We start from the raw sequence: 21,554 nt of genomic DNA on the forward strand, positions 1-21,554 counted from the left end.
AGGTTGCTTTCTTTTAACTGCTTTCTGATGTAGACTATTGTATTAGAAAGTTTTAGTGCTTCAGTATCTTCAGTACACGGGGCTGAGGTCAAAGATGCGCTTTGGGTTTAGGCTTTCAGATAGTCCCTGACTGTGGTTCTACTGCTTTTTAAAGAATCACTGACATATTCACCTGAATGCTACTCACAGGGCTGTGTTGGCTCATAAAAGACCAATTTCAATAAAAAAGGAGTGCACTCTGTCTTTTATATCAGTCATTATAGTTAAAGACAACCAAAAGCCAGTGTGCTAAATTTGTAGGCTAACATCATTACTGCTCAGTCTTTCAAAATAGTTGACGCTGACTTTTTAAATGAATATTTTCACACCGTCATGAATTTGGTATCGAGAATCATGGAATTTCATTGGTATTATTGCCAACAACAAAATTACTGGTATCGTGACATCCCTACATTGCAGCCAAGTGGCAAATGGCAATGCATAGTAGCTCAATCATTAGTTATTGTATATTCCAAGTCCTCTGAACCCTTCCTCAAGCACACTGTATTCATTTACTAAAACATCTCCTTATGTTTTTCTTTTTTCAGCTGCATTGTTCATCCTGATAAATACACAAAAGTGACCACATGCTTTATAATTCTAAACATTCCCTTTTTGGATTTTATTTTTCTGTGGAGGGATTAGTCCTTCCGTTATGTGTGAAAGGTTCAAGACAAACCCCGTGACAACCGCAGCCATTAGCAGGCTGCGATTAGCAGGGGTAAAAGTCACCCACTGAGGTGAAAGATTTTCAAAAAGTCAAAAACATTCTTTTGTTTGGCAACAGCTGCGTGTGTTTAAGACCATGTGGCTAAGTGGTTCCTATTGTGCAGAGCAGTGTGCCTTGTGACATGGATAGGGCATTGTTGATGCTAAGCAGGCGGTGCAGAGTGGTCGGGGCACCCACATGGACTGAGCTCAGCGAGGGTTTAGAGATTTAGAATGCGGTCATGAGATGACTAAGGCATTAGGATTAGAACCTCTGAGATCTGTGCCTCACCCGCTCTGAATTAGAGAAAATGAGAGGTTTAGCAGACCACCAGGCTCTGTTGACATTAGATGCAGCTGAATGCATTATCTACTCACTGCACTGCATGTAGGTTTACTTCTCAGCTTCCTGTTATGGGTTATTCAAAAATAATTGAGAAAGAGATATGGTCATTTAAGTATGATATATGTACTAGTGCCGAGTGGTTTCTGCGTTTGCTCCAATTATGGTTCAGATTTATTTCCATTGTAAGTTTTTCCTTTTTAATTTATTCAACAAAACAAAAATAATATATTCTTGACATCAACAGAAGATTGTGGTGCATCCCACTGCTGTTCATCCATATCATGCTGACTTTCTGCTGCCTCCCCCTCAGCTGCTCCTTCATGTCCTGCAGCCATCACTTTCTCCTGACACTACATGATACAGTGGCATGAAAACCACTAGGCCATTACTACTTATCATGTTATCCTGCTTACTTTATAATATGTAAAAACCTGTCAAAATGTATTGTATGTATTGTAATTATATGGTTGTACCCCTTTTCTGGTTGCATCTCTCACTTATGCCTTTATTCCACATCATTAAAACACAGTAGTGTACAATCAGCTGCCCTAACATGTGATTATGACAAAAATACTGTACATTTTCCAGCTGGCCTGACATTTTCCAGGGGATACCTGCTTGTTACTTTAACGTACCATTGGTATAGCCAGCCGTAATACTGTTATGCTTCACCAAGGAGTGAATACATGCATTTCCACTGCAGCCACAACAGTGGATAAACAACCCCATGGTATCGTGGTCATGTTTGGCAGCATGATTTATTGGGGGCCAACCTTGGACGGTGTCCTCCTTCAAACTAAAGCTCTGCCTTATGCTAAACTGGCTCATTATCTGTGTGGCTGTGCTGATGACCATAGCGAAAGTGTAGTTTTTAAAGTTCGCAATACTTGCAACTTGATTCTGACAGAATCTCTGGTTTGGAGATTATTTTCATGCCTACATTGCTACAGTATGTGTGCTTTATGTGCTCCTTCACATTAAAAGCTTTTCAACTGCTAACCAGCCAGAGGCTTTCATTTTGAAGTGGGTAGCTTCAGTGTATTTGTCACCCAGTTAGTAGGGCTTTGTTATTGTTTAATAAAAACTGGTGTACACAACAAGAGGTGGACATATTTGGTGCATTTTAGTCAGGTGAAAGGTTTACGCTGTGTCTTTGCACCGAGGATGTTTTAGTGGTGTCTTCCAGTCTTCCAGCTCACGCTCATTTGATGGAATACGCTCCAATTTTAATTAGTCCTGGTCTATTTTCCTTTATTGTACATGCATAACTACAGTGATTGCATGTTATGAGCGCTTCCAAAACACAAGTGACTAACACTTCAATACAGTGCCTGAGCGGCTCCTGTGTAGACCTTCACGGAGCTAGAGCATTTGTCAGTGAGGCTCACCAGTGTACACAACTTTGAAACATTCTTGGATACTGCTTATCATCACCACATCTTTACTTATTCATTAAGTATTTCTAATGATGTAGGATACTCACTTATGTGTTGCGATATGCAACAGTCATGATAACCACTGGAGCCCTCATTTCCTCTTAGCTTTTCTGTTGTCAAATGTATATTTGTCTGTAAAAGTACATTGCATAAACAAGTGCACAGAGTTTATCATGTTAAAACGATCCCAGTCCATCACAATAATCATGAGAGCACTCAGGGCCCACATTAAATCTTTCATTTGCTGGTAGCAACTCTGCAAAAGCAAATAATGGCGTTTATACATCTTCCCATTAGGGTCAGACTTTTCAACAGAAATACCCAGGCTAAACAACCCAACCTTTATGGCTGTGTTTAGAATCAGCACAAGTCAGCTAAGCACAGTTCTTCTAAGGGAATATGATAAAATGCACTTTGTGACACAGGTGGGATGAAAGAAAAAATTATATAATTAGGGAAACCGAATGAACATTAACTGCGTAATAGCTTTTCATTTCTGTGTCAAGTGCACATTGAGATCACTGCTCGCACTGAGGGCTACTCTCTCCCACAGCCACATGCACGGAATGAGCACTCACTTAGGAATCACTCATAATGGCAGTTACATCATCCTGCAGAGGGAAGCACCTGCAGTGTTAGTGACTGAACACCAGCAATATATTGAAATTTAGAGCAATGCGATGAGGTTGTTAGAAATTTTTAAACATTTTAATTAAATGCTTTGTTTGTTTAGCATGAGTTTGTAGAACCATGTGATAGTACATTAAACTATGTTTTTACCAATGATGGATGACTAATTGTGGTAATGACAGGCCCCTGTATGATATGTTGTCATGTTGATATATCTCTTAGCCCCAGTCTTTCTAATTGTGTTTGTCTCTGCCATTAAGCAATAAGTTTAAAATAAAATTGTCAGTAAACAGCATTCTAGGAACTCCCTGCTTCCCTAATTTGTCAGACTATAATGAAAGATCAGGGCAGGCTGTAATGCAGGCAGTGATCGCTCAGAAGCTTGAACCAAATTGAAATCTGTGAGGGAGAGAGTTGCAAGTAGCCAAAGTAGACGTTTGCCAAAAGACATTACTGACTGAAGTTATTTACTTTTGTTCTATAAGGTGAACCATTTGAGTTGCACTGTTTCATAGGAAGTAAAACTGAGGCTTTGATAGGAGAAATCTGTAAAAAAATTTAATTTTTTGGCATTTACTGTTAAATAGGCATGTATCATGGCTTAGAAAATGGAAAAAAGCTAATGAGGTGTAAAACCCATTTTTCATTTCACTGTGACTTTAAGAGCAAATTAAAAAGCAGTTTCCTAAATGGCAGCAAGTGAGGGCTCTACTCACAGGGAACTGGATCCTTTTTGCCGAGTCATCCTTTTACTTCTCTTTGGTTCAAATATCACTGATCAGTTAAATTAACATCCACAAGCATGGCGTGTGCAGTTTACTAATATCGAGTCTAGTTTGAACAATTAATTCTCGTAGTTAACTAAGATTGGCCGGTACAGCTGAAAGTATGGCGGAGTGTCTGGCCCAGCAGTGCAGAGCACGTCCTCTAAGCCTCCTTGTCTCAGTGATCAAATACCTCAGAGTAATCAGTTAATGAATTGCTTTGATATCTATGAACTGGTGTAGGTGGGTTCTATAGATAAACACAGGAGAACAGACTGATAAGGTTTTAGTAGCAACTGCTTGCCTGGATGTTTAGCCTGATCTTTCTGTGTGGTGTTTGAACGTATCTGTGGCTGGGCTTGAGCCATGTGCTGGCCAGCCTGTTAGCTGGAGCTGATCACGCCCATCATTAAAGCCACCACTGATTACATCTCACAGTAGGTAATGAATAGCTCTGCACTGGTTCTAGCACACCTAATCCAACTGACTTCACATTTGCTTTACTTAATAATCATACAGTTGGCTTTTTGTGAACTTTTGTGAATATGTATGCACGTGTGTGTCTGTGTGTGATCTTAAAGTGGTATCACACTTGTTTACACTCCTTAGTTTTATGGTACATATCAGCATTGAGCAGTTGGTGTTATGTTACTGTGGCAGGTATATGAGGTGCTTGATTTTCAGGCTGTTGCGATCAACTTTCAGGTGAGACATTACACACCTATGATGTTATCTGTTGAGACTTTTTGGTCATTTACCATCAGCAGTGGTGGCCTAACCCCACTGTTACTACTGTGTAAAAAATCCTAGAGGAAACACTGCATTAATCACAGGGTTGATGGTTCAATTCCCAGCCCCTCTTGTCCACATGTTGAGAGGCCAGACACTGAACCCCAAATTGCCCCCAGGGGTCATGCTGAATGCAGCCAGCTAGAATTTATCTGAATTGAAGTAATCACACATAAGCTGGGCTGAAGCTGCACCATGCTGAACTGTGTGAAATTCTTTAAAGTTGAAACAGTCAATTAATCGATCAGTTGTTCAACAGAAAGATAATCAGCAACTATATAATTGATTAATTGTGTTTTGAAGTTAAGATGCAAAAATTGTCTTGTTCCATGTTCTTCACTGTGTGGATTTACTGCTTCTCTGTGTTTTATATCATTATAAACTGACTGTGTCTCGGTTTTGGACTGTAGGTCGGAAAAGACTAAACTTTCGTAGGTCGGTCATTAGTTTTAAAAAGATGGTGGTAATGTTGCTAGAATATTAAAGATATTTACTATTAACAGTGACTAATACCACCCTCCATGAAAGCAAGACTTTTGGAATGGTTTGATGTTGGAGAATAGTTCTACGATGTGCTTCATTTTTTTATGATTTGTGACTAATTGACAAATAGTGGTAACTACAGTGGCCTCATTATGTAGTGACACATTTTCCTGTATTATCGTTGTGATTAAATGTATAACTATGAAATCACAGCATGAAAATTGCATTGATATTTTCTAGGAGGTAATTTGTGGTTGAAAGTGAAGGAGATGTTACAGTACATTTAACATTGCCATCTACTGCATTAAAAAGCTCAGAGCTTGGCAAAGCTTTTGGAAAAATCACATCATACATTACAACAACACACAGCATATTATGTAAGCATATTTTACAGAGTAAAACCCTGTCTGTTGAGGAAGGAAATTCTTCTTTTCAGGATGTCTGGAATTATGCAGAACATCTCTGCTGTGGCTCTGTGCCAACTCGGCCAGTCTGGACAGATGAGAGTCTGAACATGTCTTGTGACTGTGTGGCTGTGGATACATGAATGCATTTGGTAATGGGTGAAATATGTGAGAAGTGCAACATGGGTGGACACTGGGTGAAGTTGGTGCAAACTGAGAGTCCCCTCGCAGTGGCAGGAGGGTTGAGAAGCATGTTAGTAAGACATATTTTTACATAAAATGTTGTAAACTACACACAGGAAGCATCAGTTTTCTTGCTGAATGGATAGAGTGCTTAGCCACCCAGCCAGCCAATCAAATGCTTTTAATCTTATGAAATAATCCAAAAACCCATGTGCTTCCCTGCCTTGGCCCCTTTCTCTTTACTCCAAGCTTTTATTCTCGTGTGTTGTTCAGGGTTCAGGGTCTATTAAACATTTTCAATTGATCAGTGTTTGCTATATAAAGCCCAATCCAGTTCCAATCTATTGTTTATTTTATCTTATTGTCTTCTGTGTAAATGTAAAATGACAAAGCATGTGGCCTGTAGGTGTTTTAAATTTGAATATGACAGGACAGTCTGCTGCTATTGTAATTCAAATTGGGATGTGATAAGGTTGTAAACACGGTGATTAAACAAATACTCCTTGTGTTGCAGTTTATTTAAGCACTCTGGCATAATTGAGTAAAATAACATTCACTGATACCTAATTTATGAACCCATGTGCTGCTGGCGTCTCCCTGTTTTTATTACTTAGATCTTAGTATAATTTATAGTGCATTGTTTTTCATTCAGTCACTTGATCAATCGGATGACATGGCTCTGTGCGGTAAACAGAGATGGGGAGGATCCGCTCAAGATGTAAATCTGGTGCTTCTGTTACACTGATGAGTCCAAAATTTTCATTACCTGCACTAAGGGGAGGAGGCTGAAATACATATGAGACTGATGAGGATGTCAAATCACTTGAGAAATGACTGTTTTCTCCAGTCACCATATGAGGCCTTTTGTTATTGAAAGTACAGCACGGGGATTCAAAGGAACTCAGTGTCACCACATACTTTCACAACCTTGATAAACTTATTGAACCATAGCTACGCATCTCAGTTTAAGTTTGAAAGAACGGTGTTTAGACTTGATGTTTTAAAGTATAAAACTAATAATTTGGAGAACAAAACAAACAGAAAATGTGTAGCTGCTGCAACAACTAAAGCCTAATGTTTTCACTCTATGGTTCATTCTTCCATCTGTAGGTTGGATCATTTTAAACCATTAAAGCTGGCACATTTACAGTGCTTTTGACACTGTACTTACTGTGCTGTTGACACTCTACTTACTGTGCTGTTGACAAATGTTATTACAGTAACTTGTTGGGCTGCACCTGCCCTGAAGGACAAAGACGACAAAGTCAAACGCACAGCAGAGGCAACACACTGGCACAATGTGTTAGTATTTACTAGGGCGGCAATTAAGTTATTGTCATTATAGACTAGTATGTCCATTATCTTAATAATTAATTCTATAAAGATGTCAGAAGGTAGTGACAAATGCCCATCACAGTTCTACAGATTCCAAGGTGACGTCTTCAAATATCTTTTTTAGCCTGACTAACAGTCCAAAACACAAAGACAGTTTACAATGATATAGAATGGAGTGAAACAGCAAATTCTCACTTTGAAGTAGGTGGAATTTGAGATCTTTTTTCCCTTTGCCCTAAACATCCCGTTTGATTATTTTATGTATTTTAATTTTTCAAATATTTGCTATATCACTCTGCATGTCCATCACTAAATATCCATGTTAATACGGTGATAATGATTTCACCCATATATCCCAGCAGTCGTATTTACACTGTAGTGAAATAAGTAACAGTCAGAGATTGTTGGAGTGTGGCATGTCAGTCAGATTATGTCAGTGAATCTTGGCTTTTCTTCCTCTTGTCCATTTTGTTCTGCTACAGTGGATGAGTGTGCTGTTACATATTTAACAGGCACTGGTGGTAGAGTGACCCACTCAAAACTCCTCCACTGTCAGCTATCAAAGTGAAGCGGCATCCACACCTCTACTTAACAGCTGGAAAACAACAGTGAGGTGTCATTATTTCACTGCTTGAGTGGTCACCATCTCAGATCCACACTCTCTGTCTGGCAATTTCAGGTGTTTTGTAGAGTTGAATAGATGTATTTTGAGAAAAAACAATTCATGGGGACAGCGCAGCACTACACTGTTTGATGCAGTCTGCACATGAGAGGAGCATTTTGCTGCTGATTATGTAGAGGTCCCGTTTCTGCAGAGGGCCAGACCGACTCTTTAGTCCATTAGCTTTTACCTTATAAAATGTCTTTACCCTTCCTGCAATTTATTGATTCATGTTTCAGTGAAAACTGGGTTTAACTTAATTATTTTGTCAATATAAATTCAAAAGACTCAAAAGCTGTACAAATTGAAAAATAACTTGGAATTAACTTTTTGAAATTAGAAACCAGCCAAAAGAAAATTAAAAGTTTTTAAGCCATAAATATAATTATTTCTCACACACTTCATTCATCTTCATGAGTCAAAGCTGGTCTTTTCACTTCTGAGAATAATAGCACTGCCGTTAGCAGGGAATTGGGCATGAAGGTGAAACCTTGCTGGTCATGGTGCTTTACTCAGATAGCATCCTCTGGTCCTATGAACAACAGCCGAAGTAACAACTCTTCCTTTTACTAGGCTGACTCAACATCCTATGAACTGAAAGTGAGTTGTGACTTCTGAGTGGTTTTATCTGCTTCAAACACTGAATTCTAATAAGAAGCAAACATGTAAAGACTTTTCTTCTAACAAAGCTGCCAAGAAAACAAGTTCACTTCTGGATGGTATACTGAGAAACTGAACATTGAATTGATTTTTTTTTTTTTCTGTTTGTTCAATCTGCTTCTAGCAGCTAATGACTACTACAAATTAGCAATTGATTGGGACCTTTTTTGTCACTTTTCACCAAACCCATGTCCAAATCTCCCATGCTGCTCCTGTGTGTCTATTTGGCATTAACTGTCACTGTACTATTAAGTCTGAATATTTAAGAGGTTATCAATACTCATTTCCACTTGCTAGGAGCAGTACATCGTTAATAACATCATGTTTCCTGCTTTTGCTGACATGTTTGGCTTTAAAGCGTTAATAAAAGTTGTGTTTTGTAATATCCTGACATCTCTGACAGCCTGTCAACACCAAAGCACATGAACAGGAAGGGGTGGAAAAAGAACTCGATGCCGGATGAGAGGCGATCGAAGAAACACAGACAGCAGAAGAAAGAGAGACAAGCTGCATTTTTTTTTTTTTTCTTCTTCCAGGGAGTGCAAAGCCCCTGCACTTAGGGGATAAAGAACTGCATCTTCACTCTCAGTGTAATCCATAACTGTGATTGCTTCATTCACCTCTCCTTACCTTACCTTGAACACCGTCTGCTCCTTCTTGTCCACCCTCTGTGTCTTAAGTTTAAGCACTTTTCCCCTGTTCTGCTGAAGAGATATGAGGGCAGAGATACTGTATAAACATATAGGCGTATTCTTTTGGCAGAATCAAGTTGGAGGGAGTTGTGGTTGGATTGCAGGTACATGATATGCATCAACATAGAGCAGAGTGGAACTGAACTGTCGCCGTTAGCCTTTCACCAAAGCTTTGTATTATTGCTTAAAATCCAGATATGTGTTCATGATGTGACTAATGGGCTATTATGAGAAGATTGCTTCAGAAAGAGTATTGGAGCCATTTTTCTTTCAGTACTCGGTCAGCAAGCTCTCCAGTTTCCCTGTTCATTAAGTTTGAAGGAACATTGTTGTTAGCCTATGTAAATGAGATACAGCGTTCCCATGTCAACGAAGAGGAGATTTGGAGGAAGCTGTGGAGAGAAATGACTTGTCTCTTTGGGGTGGCTGGTTGTGCAGGTCTGAGTTTTCTCATGTGAAAGGGATCAAAGCAATCTTACTCAGCCCCCTTAAGAAAGATAGATGTACGAATGTGGGAAATCAAATCCGCTTCAAAAGGGAACACCACTGGGAGCCGGAGAGATGAGAAGGCAGTGAGAGAATAGGAAACCAGTGTGAAATCACTCTTGTTGTTGCACTGTAAGAGCAGAGAACACAGCTGTCTCCTGCTGTCCACAGAGTGTACATGCAAGATGTCTGTCGTTTGGGTACAGTGGGTTCAATGTCTGCACAGATTTGGAAGAAGGCAATTAACCAAATACAAACTGTACAATGTGTGCCAACGAGCAGAGAGAGAAGCGAAAGAGAGGGAAATCACCCTCGCAAATGAACAAGCGCTGTTAGTCTGAGTTAGAGATTTTGATTTTGTCAAACACGCTTTGATATGATAGTGTTGATGTCTGAGTCCCCTCCCGTCCCCTTAGCATATGCTATGAAAGCTGATTTCACAGCTTATTGCCTGCTCTGAGAATAAGCCTTGTGAAGAAGGTGTGACATCAAATAGCTCAGACAGACAGGAGCAAAAAAAATACCCTCTTATTCCTCGTAGTGACACCTTACCTTCCTGTAGCTCAGACTGGAGGGTGTGTGCTATGGATCTGCGTGAGCAATGCTCACCAAGGAAGGCTCAGCATACAATCTCTATGCACAGCTTTGCTTGTAATTTCCACTAGAGCCTGAATAGGTGTATTTACTGTAAATCCTGTCTGTCAGTTTGGTTCAGACACCATAATGTATGGAGCTGATGCAATGTCTGTGATGCATTTTGCTGACAGTTTGACTCTTCAGAGCTGGTGACTTGGAACTTTGGTGATACAAGGTTATAACTTCTGGCAAGGATGTTTTGTTCACCTGTCTGCACAACGTTATCCCAAATAAATTCCACCTGAAATGTATTTCCTCTTGTGTGTATGAAATATTCACCCCCTGTAGAGTTGGAAAGATGTTTTTATGCCTCCGTGCCGGCAACAGCAATGGCTGGAGGCATTATGTTTTCATGTTGTCCATCCCTACATACATCCGTCCGTGCCTTTCTTGTGAACGGAATATTTTAGTAATGTCTTGAGGCAATTTCTTCAAAATTGGTACAAACATTCACTTGGTCTCAAAGATGAACTGATCAGATTTTTGTGGGTAAAGGTCAAAGTTGAAGGTCACAGTGACATGTTCTTTTGAATGCGATATATCAGGAATGCCCAGAGGGAATTTCATTTCATCTGTCACAAACAGAGGTCACTGTGACCTACCAAAAGGTGGTCAAGAATAGTGGATGGGTTCATCTTAAATTTGATTGCAGTAGTCATGAGTAATTGGGGCTAGGCTGCTCAAAAACCACTTTCTATATAATCTTTTATTCTGAACATATTAAAACATGTTTACATTGAGTCATATTTTCACCAAAATGAAGTACACTGCTATCGTTCTGGGCTCTGCGCACGGCATGAATTCCCCATCATATTATACAAAGATTTTACACATGGAGGTAAATTAACTGAAGACCCTAATTCCATGATTGATTTTGGAGTAATCCAGAAGTAACATATACATTCAGATCGATTCAGCTAATGCAGTGGATTTTCATTTACTGTCAAAAAAAAATTGGATTTCAAAATTAATGTGTCATTCAAAAATATTGACCTAATGATAATGCTGTAGATAGGTAGGTGTGTGTGTGTGTGTGTGTGTGTGGGGGGGGGTCACAGCTGTGCATGCGTGAGGGCTGAAAGGCTCCCTGAAATGAAAAATCATGAAAAGACACAAATGAAAAATCATCTCTTTCGTTTTTTTTTTTATGTCATGTCCAGGTGGGCAGGCAATAAGGCTTGACAGAAGATGCAACGGGGGTGGTGGCTCGTCAGATGGCTGGGGACAGGAATGGCAGTCCTCTCTTTGCTAACCCACAGCTGGGGCCAGGACACAGAAGGTATGAGCAGCCAGCACTGATGCGAACGCCCTCAGGCCTCCCCTTCTTCAGTTAACTGTAGTAACTTGTAATGTGGACAAGGCAATGTTTCTTTCTTCAGTCAGAAAGCCAGATTTGTGGAAAAACCTTTGTACAACAGCATTACACTGTTGTTTCTGATACATTATGTGCCAAACTGAGGTGTGAATCACTAAAGCAATTTTACAAACTCACGCTAAATAGGCCAGAGGAAAAACTCATTATGAATTATTTAAAGATTATTTTCTTTTATTGCTAAATATTTTTATATATTTTGTATCTATTCACTGGTAATATTTTATATTGTTGGTCTGTAAAGAGACTTTCCACCTCTTCAGGACTGTGTGGTGTGAATGCTGTCTGCAAAATCATACATATGAATATTACTTGCTCATATATTGTTGACAGACATCTATGAGTCTGTTATTGCAATTATTTTCCTATAGTAATAGAAATGACAGATTTTGTTTAACTCAGTACATAAAACTTTCATGAAAAAGGTTTGAAGTCATTGAAGCTGAGGAGGGCCATAGAGATGTTGCTTTCAGGTGAGCTTCTCCACACCATGCATAATGCTTCAGTGCAAAGGCCTTTGCTTTCACAGTATTCTCCTCATCCTCCCTTTGAAATTTACATGTTTTTCAAAAGACATTATTTAAAGAGAGGGCGTAAATCCAGCTTTCTTCCTACACAGTTCACTGATTGTGCTAAGAGGATTCCCCTTGTAGTTTCATGTTTAAGTTCCCACATTACAGTGGGAATCTTAGCATTTATAGTCTCAACTCGCTGACTTTGTAGCAGATGCGAGTTAAAAGAGTTAAAAGATTGGCAGGTCTTTAAAGACAGTGCTGAGGGGAAGCCGGGCATGCACAGATACATGCTTTAATTCCCCTGTGTGGCAATATTGCACATGATTCAGGTCAATTGTAAGATGCTGTAATTTTACCTTTATCCTATCCCTGTTTCCTTCTTTCTTTTCCTGCTTCCCAGCCTGCCTTGACGAGCTCACTAAAGCATTTTTAGATTGGAGTATAATGTCTGCTTACTGTCATTTAGATCAAGATTCTATTTTGAGAGGTTTTCTTCATGGCTTTGTATGATATCATTTTAGAAGAGAAATGACTTGCTTTATGACTGAGCCTTTGAAGGTGAACAAGTGCCTTGTGGTTTCCTCTTTAGATGAATTTCACTCTGAGGCTCTGACCACATTAATAGACAAGTAGTGTTGTGTGTGTGTCTGAAGAGTGAGGAGACCATTGACCCAAAACATAACAGCTGTGGAATTCAAGAATAGCCCTATGGAATATGGGTTTGTGAGTAATTTCTTTTAGAACTTGCAATGGCTTCAGTACACAAAGATATTATTCATTTTAAGTGTCTGTTTATCAAAGCTTCATATGGTGCTGGTGGACATGCAGGACAAGTTGTCCTTATTAAATAGGTTCACTGACCTTGAGGTAAAATTAATCTCTGCTTCACCAAACTTGTGTTTGCTTGAGCTAATGTATGCTAATGTTGCAGAAGTGTCGGTGCTTTCCAGCTCTCCTCTCTTAGCTTCAGACATCAGAGTGTAGAGACAGAGGCAGCAGGTTTAGATGTTTCCAGGGAATATTCACATGGAAAATGAGAAAAGGATTTTAACGTGCTGACATAGCAGCAATGTTTTTTAATTCCTTATTTCTAGTTACATTTTTGATATTAAATCAGTTCAATGAAAATGTCTTTCTTTGAACAGTGTGTTTTACAGTTTAAAGTTGTCAGACTATATATTTCGGAGTAATCAGTGTTGACCTCCCATACATTTCCAGAAACTGTGAAACAGGTAAATTAACAAGTTGCCTCTACTTGTTAATTTACCCACCCGTCACTGCAAAACTATGTTTATATACTACTAATTAGCTCTGTCAATTGTCTTTTTGGGGATTGTAATTGGATTATGTTCCCTTGCAACCTTTTGTTCTCATGTAGGAACGCTACATTTATGTACTGCACACTAGGTCAGTGTGGTTCAAAACGCAAGACTAAAATGGGAATCCCTACCTGGTCCTCCATGTGGTTAGGTTTAAGCACCAAAAACAATAATGTTAAGAGTAATCATGTTGTGTCTTGTGATTCAAGTTAGTGTTGACTTTTTCACCACAAACTCCACTGTCTTTTATAACCATAACCAAGTGCTGCGGGTGCCTAAACATAACCATAAAAATGTTAACCTAACTCGAGTTGTTACGAGCAGATGTTGCAGGAAAAGCAAATTAAATACATTGTCAGTGAAAGGTCTGCTGCAAGGTTCAGTATCAGCACTTTGCCACTTGATAAATGCATTAGGCATTGTATTTTTGGAAAATGTAATCTGGGCAGCATTACACTTCTTAAAAAAAAAAAAACATGTATTATTAGTATGTAAGAGTTTCTAGGAGACAAGGTTGTTAAATCAGTTTCGCTATATTCAACTTCAGGCAGTCCTTTTAAATGGGGAAAAAAACAAGTTTTGATTCTTGAGCATGTACTTCTTGAAGTTAAATCGTTACTGTTGCATTGCCATCCTCTGTGTGTTTTTGCAGGTAACACCATGTTTACTATCATTTACTTTGCAACAGTAAACCATCAAAATGGTCTCTGTACTGACTCTGATCACACACTGTCCTGGCAGGGCTTCATCCCTGCTTTTTTCTTTAAATCTGACATTGTCCTGTGACCACCGTAAAGGCTTTTTTCTGCTGATTATGGATGTGGCTGCAGCCTGTAATTTGACTCGTAGCAGACAGAAGTAATCATGTAGGGTGTGATAGAGTATATCAGGGTTGTTGTGGTTTGAAAGGTGAGGGCGAATGTGGGTGCTGTTGCTGCCTCTCCTCGCCACTCAGTGTCACCCAGGGATGATCTCAGTTAGAGTGGGGATTTTCCCCTCCCTCAACACCACATCCCTCATCTCCTCTCTCATAAATCTCCCTGCTCCGCTCACCTCAAGGCGCCCTTGGCTTTTGGCTCTGTCAACTTGTTTGTTGTCTGTCTATCAAATGAAAATAGCCACCAGAAACTTTTAGGCAGCAGGGAGCTGTGGAGGCAGCGGATGTCACAGTGTCTTTCAGGTCTTTATTTAATTAGCAGGGAGACACTATGAATCTCAGACTTCTGATTAATATGAATGTAGACACAGTGTGAGAAAAGAAGGCTGACCTTGAGAAACATTAGGATTTCTTAAACTAATCAATTAGTTGATTTAATTGGGGAAAAAAAGCAATTATTCAGTGGTATTGTTCCTCTTCATTAATGTATTCATGCAGGGTTCTCTTAAAATATGTTGCATATTAAAGACAAAACTGTATTTATGAATACTACTCTGTGCTAGCTTCAAGTAATGACCGACTACCTTGAAAAGGGCATAAACAACTATTGAGTGAAGAATTTCTTTGTCTGGCAAGACAATAATGACCAATAATGACTGATTAGTCTCAACTAATAGGGCGTAGCCATTAAGAAAATTCAAGAATTGTTCTCTTCCTCTTTTTCTGTTTCCTTCCTTCTGTTGTCCTGCCACATTTCCTCTGTATTATATCCCTTTATTCCTTTCCTTAACACATTTCCTGCTGTCATTTTTCAATAATAATCCTCTCTTCCATGTGCCATCCTTTTATATTCTCATGTTCTCCCCCTGATTTCGTATCTTCTGACTCTGCCGAGGATAATTTTAGACTACATGTGCACGTAAATCCTGCAGCGCATCTCATGTATGTCCATCGATCCCAGAGTGAGTGGAGAGCAGCACGCCTAGCAGTTTAACAAATCGTAATCAAAGGTCAAACTTCAATCCAAAGCACAGCGGACAGATGCACACCGTCTCTACCTCCAAATCCCTCTGTCGATAAATCCACATGTCAGACAAATGCATGTACACACAAACATGCTCAGCTGTATTTGTGTGTCTGTGTGTGTGAGTGGCGAGGTGTGGATTAGTTAATATGCTCATGCACACTTCTGCCATGTGACATCAGCCTACCTTCTTGTCTCACACTATTCCTGTCTCTCTGCCTGTCTCCCTCTCTTTCCCTCTCTTCCCATCTGCACATCCATTCTGACCCACAATTGTTTGTCTATTTTTGGGATTGTCTGATTAGGGGCCAGATGTGCAGACTGTGTCTGGCTACAGCAGAAGCCTGTGGAGTGGGGGAGTAGTGGAGTGACAGCGGGAAGGGGTTTTTAATCTGCTCGCCAGTAGGCTGTAATCAGGCTGTGGGAGCATGAGAACGGAGGGGGCCACTCTTGGTAAGACTGGACCCTGTGCTGCCTGGTATCTGTACCAACTTGCCAATCCTGGGGCTCCGTTTGTGAGCGTGCTGAACTGATCACTGGGAGTGTGATTGCAACCTTTACCCTCCTTCCTGTGTGGTTAACCTCACAGAGAGACAAGATAGGCAGCAGTGAGGGGGGAGTCTGAAGAAGAGCAGGAGGGGGAGCCTCTGCAAGGGATTACACATCAGTAAAGTAATCCCCTTCTCTCTTCCATTATCAGCCACTAATTTACAAGATGCTGCAGGAATTCATTTCCACCAATTTCAGTTGTTCATCATTGCTACAATCACTACTGCTGCTTTGTTCACCCCCCACCCCCACCTTTCCCTTTCTTCACTGCCTGTTTCTCATTTTCTTTCTGTTTCATAACAACATATTTTCCCACAGTTGTGACCCTTAAAAATAAATACATACACGCAATTACAGGAGCCCCATAGAGAAACCCAAACCTCTAACGATTTGTAAGAGAGGGTGAGATTTGGAGAGAGAGAGAGAGATTGGGAGAGAGAGACCGAGAAAGAGGCAGTGATTGCATTCCTGTGCCAAACATAGGCACGCTGCAAGAGGAAGCACACAGCACTGTCTGTCCCCACATTGATTTAGCTGTTTTCTCCGCTCAAGTAAAGGGATGGCTCAATGTCTATATGTAAGGGGGTTGGGGCTGTAAGATTTTGGTGGTTCATAAAAGAAAACTGACTCACAGATTATCAAGTATTGTTTTGTTTTGAGTTGTGTTTGAATTCTTGAATTGTTTGCTGCTGTGATCCTTATTGGTTTGTAACTGTGTCAGATTTGTTGTCTTGGGGAAGTGCAGTGGCATGAGATCAAAGCTGCAACAATCCCTTCACCATAAAGAAAAACAAATTACTGTTAGATTCAGATGCTCGGCTTCTATTTGGAATTGCGTATTGCTGTGCAAGTGTGTAAAGGCGTAAAAGTCCCGGCAAGAATGAATTTAATCGTACATAAACTGGAATAAATCCACGGTTATTGTCACAACCCAAAACGTATGTTCTCATGTGTACTTGCCGTGTTAAAATGATTTTTCTGCCATGATTTAAAATCTTCAGCTAAATTAATTTCTCTTTTACACATGTATGACATTTCTCCCTGATGATTTGATAATACAACTTTTTGTAATTTTTCAAATTCAGTGTTAGATGCAAAAAATTAGTCCACCACATAATATACTAATGTTACATTGAACAAAACGATGCACTGCTACATATCAAAAGGTAAACTAAGAAAAAACCTCATCAGGTATGCAAGGTAGACTGCAACTAAAATGTTTGCAATGACTCAAAAAATGCAACTTCAAAAATAGCGTACCATGTTTGTTTCCCTTACTACACTGCCTGAGACTATTCCCATATGAAAAAATGGAGATTGAATTCTGCCAAATGGCTTTAATTTCTCCTGTGTTGTCACAGCAACAGTCAACATCTGAAGTCCTAATACTCTATAAGCTCCAAGTAGCTAAACCTACCACTCAGATCTGGACTACAGACTGGTATTCATAAAATTTTCAGTGCTAATAAAGGTCCATTGAAAACCAATTTCTTTTAATTACTGTTAAATTGTTGTAATTGTGTTAATTTGAACTTTTTCAGCAACTCATTGCAGGCTGTGATAACCATGTTACAGTTAAAACATGGCAACTGTTTTGCATATGTGCAGGCAGCCATTTTCTCTTGTAGAAATTATTTTTGTAATGAAACTAGCTTTAAACATTTCTACATTTGGTATAAAAAGCTGTTTTATAGAGCAATGCCTGTTCTTGTTACTTACATGCAATAAGTAGTACTTGCTTTGTGAGGCTAATAATGTTTGGTTTTGTTGAGTGTATGTCTAAAAAAAAAAAAAACGTACAAAATAATGTGTTTGAAGCATTTGGCCCTCCATGTGATAATGGATACACACATCAAATACACAGTTATTTATATAAAACAAACATGAAACAACATTTATATTAAAACAAAAAATCTAATCTACAATATGAACAACAGGATTCACTCATCTAAACATTTACAGGCCTTGAGACATGACAAAGGAATGACCTGTGGAGTGTACTCAGAACAGCAATGGACCTTTACTGTATAATGTAATGCTTCAACCCCTGTGGACAACTGGCCACAGCCCCCATTACTACAACAGACTGCTCATCTGTTTCGACCTGCTGTCTGCCCATGAGCAGCCATTACCTGGCAATGTGTGCCACTGGACAGCTGCCCTTTGTCCATCTCAATGTCATTTGCCAGGCCCTACTGGACCTGTCCCAGAATGCCCCTCTGCCCCACTAGACATAGATCCATGCAAAATAAACAATCCAACTGGGAAATTAAAACAATGTCCCTGTTTGTTCTGTCTCCACTGTCCTCGGCAGTCTGCCACCTCAGGGATTAGTCCTAACTCTAACCTCCAACCTTCAAGTTTTTTAAGTAAGATGCTGGTCAAACCAGAGGTCGGCAGAGATCCCTCCCTCAGGTGGACCAGCAGCTCTATGGCTGAAAGAGATCTCAAATGATCTCATCCAGATTTTCCTCTCCTTGAAAGAAGAACTTTACATAGGCTGCATCAGACATCCCTTTATCATCACATAGAGCCTGATATTTATATGAAAGGATAGTCACATTTATGATTGTATATAGACATACAGTATGAGACGTTTTATGATAAGAGGAACCTTGTGCTGAGTTGGCAGTTTGCCATTCATCTAAAGGATGAGAAATGAGTTCCTACTTTCCTCTCCGTTGCTTCTGCCCTTTCTCAAGAATCTCTCTCTCTGTCTCTCTCTTATTTCACCCTCTCTTCCTTGCCAGTTTTTGATGAGTGTCTGGCCACATCTAGAGAGAGCAAGTATGTTTTGCTGTAAATGTGAAATGATTTGCGTTTCTTAGTTATTTAAGTCAGATGCTTTGTAGGTTTGTTGTAAAGGTGTGTCAGAGTAATTGGTGCAGTGCAGCCTCCCGGACCACATTGCTTGTTAGGTTAGTTGTCCTTTTTAAAGTCTTTTTTTTTTTTTTTGAGATCTCCCCTCTTGGTAGCAGGAGTTTGATTTATCGGTTGCTAAAAAGGTGCTTTTGCAGATGAAGGCACAGGAAAGCACAGGCTATTGAATCGAGTGGCAGGTAAAAATGCCTTTTGAAACTAAATGTCAGTGAGCAGAATTCATCTCGCCACTGCCTTGTTGCACCAGTAATGTAGCAGTCAATGAGCTGCCTTGTGAAGACTTGAATTGCTCAGCAGGCTGTCTGCATCTCAGACCATTTAATTTGAAAGAACAATGTATAGAAAATGAAAGCTTTCATTTTGTCCACTATAAGAGTACATACACACCCTTTGCATTCCCCCAAACAACAATCTCAACACTGTTTAAACATTTTGATTCATTGTGTTATTTTCACTATTTGTTTAGGAGGTAAAGTGTTTTTAAAAGTCCTCAAGTATGAAGCAGTTGCTGTTTTAAAGAAGGAAACTATTAAACAGGCATTTTAATTGTTTTATTTGCGTTGTCTGATCAGTTCTGCTCAGCTTCCAGTCCTTTTGTCGAATGCTATGGTTTTTGTGCGGGGGAGACTGTTGTTTTGTTCAATCACAAACATTTTACAAATTGATTGAAGCTTGCTTGCATCCATTTTTTCTCCCTGATCCTTTTGTGCCACAAGCAGTTACCGTTTTGTAATTGAAGTTTTCTACGTCTTCAAGTCAACATTGTGTGGATAATTCATGAGAAAATCTCTTTAGGTGAGAGCAAATTACCCCGAGGTCAAAATTAGAAGATTTTGATTATCTTTTGATAAGGCCTCTGAAGTGTACAGTGCACTGATTACCTATTAGTGATTGAATGCTGCTTGTTGCATTGTTATGATTCCCCTCTTTTTTTCTTTTTGAATCCCTGGCTCCACCACCTCCCAGAACTCAGAGAGATTTACTGAACAACAGCTTGTTGAGTATCTGCTGAGGACTTGCAGAGAGCCACTACAGTCACTGTAAAAGCTAGTGAAATATGTGGAAGTACAACATTTGATAGTGAGATTTCGTGTTTTGTTAAGGGCAAAACATGACCTCAAGCCTTAGTTGTTCCATTTGAAGCTAAAAAAACAAACATGTAACAGTGTGCAATCTACCTACCTTGACTGGACTTTATTATTTAGGCCTTACGTTTTTTCTCCTTAACCATTGGGCTTGTGACCGTGCTGAACCTCTGATATAATCTTACAGGTACTTAAATATTCCAAACATCATAGAGATTTACCCAGTTCTGGCCGAGGTGTGGAGATCCAGGCTCCTTGGTCAGTATATTATTTTTATTCTGCTTTTCTTACACATGTGCACAGTATTAATGTGTACATTTGATGACACATTACAGCCTGACCCTGTTTAGAAGAAAGGGCACAATCAAAACTATTTACGCTGCCATGTTACATGTTAGCTAATGTTATGCTGATAGTGTCTACCAACCAATCAAACTGCATATTACTACACTGCTGACATGAAAATGTACAAGCACAGGCTGCAGAAATGTTGTATTAGTATAATGTACAGGTGTTGTGACACAGTCCAGCTCTCACTCAGTGATTGGAAATAACTTGGTTGGAAATTTCGCAGCTAGGATTCTATATGAGGTAGCCTTGCATTTGATTTGCCTTCTAGTCTTTACCTTTTCCAATGTTTTTGATCAGGCTGAATACTGCTCAATGAGTTGTTTTTGACCATTGTGTATATAAGATGCAGCGATGACTATAAAACTGTGGAACATTTCTTTCATCCACTGCTACAGATTGTAAGCTTACTCTTTTCCAATGGTATTGATTTATGTCAAGACCAAGGCCTACAGCTCTTTCTAACAAAAAAAGTCCTTGCAACTAGAATATTTTATACAAGAAATAAAGCTGATAAGTGGCACAGACTTTCTATTCTAGAATCAGGTTACTGTTAAAAACACACACACAAGTGCAAGGCTGGTGAACAGTCTTGTTGAAAACCTACAGACCTCAGTAACTGAGCACCCCATGCTGCTGCGTACCCCTCTCCCTGAGCTGTGTGATCAACTTTGTCTTTTATCTAGCTCCCACTATTCTGTTCTGTGCTGTTTTTGACTGGTTACCATTTGAAACAACTGCATCTATTTTCTTTTTGACTCTCCTCTGCAGTTTGAAACACAAACTTTTCCATGCAACAAATTATCTTTGTTCTGCTACAATTTTCTCTTTTTTGAATCAAGTCAACCTGATCCATAGATTCTAAATCAAGCATGCCGTTTTCTAGGATTGATAATGGGCTGTCAGATTGGTGGATGAATGTATTACTAGTTTTCCTTTCATATATGTTTACTATTATTTGAAAGGGTCTTAAGTTTCATCCAGCATTATCTGGAGTGCTGCAGGAGGGGTGTGTGGGTCGGGTAAGACTATTTGGCTCATTCTTGTATGAGCACAACGAGCCACTGGGAAGTGAATTGGCAGGAAAACATTTTTCATATTCTCATGTTACTCTGCAAAGCTTTTTAAATGGAAGGAAGGCTTAATGTAGTGTCATTAGAAAATATCCCCCACTGCTAAAAGGTGTAAATGTGGCAAGAGGTTCTGATCATTTCACTTTTGTTGCAAACGAGTGAACAGGCTTTGTTGCTTCGAGTTTGTGCCTGTATGCTTTTTTATTCACATGCGTGTGTGTGTGTGTGTGTGTGTGCGTGTGCCTTACTTCCTCAGTGCA

At 39.6% G+C, this 21,554-nt stretch overlaps 1 protein-coding gene across 1 annotated transcript in view; it reads left to right on the plus strand.

Moving 5' to 3' along the window:
* Nucleotides 1-11,440: 11,440 nt before the first annotated feature.
* pcdh15 (protocadherin related 15) overlaps nt 11,441-21,554 on the plus strand; it is a 137,750-nt gene continuing 127,636 nt past the window's right edge. Inside the window, exon 1 of the mRNA XM_022763554.1 lies at nt 11,441-11,531. Coding sequence (XP_022619275.1) covers nt 11,441-11,531 — 91 coding nt within the window. The remainder of the gene's footprint in view (nt 11,532-21,554) is intronic.

The sequence above is a fragment of the Seriola dumerili genome, unplaced genomic scaffold (genome assembly GCF_002260705.1).
Source record: "Seriola dumerili isolate Sdu_G_001 unplaced genomic scaffold, Sdu_1.0 BDQW01000478.1, whole genome shotgun sequence".
In the NCBI taxonomy this organism is placed as follows: domain Eukaryota; kingdom Metazoa; phylum Chordata; class Actinopteri; order Carangiformes; family Carangidae; genus Seriola; species Seriola dumerili.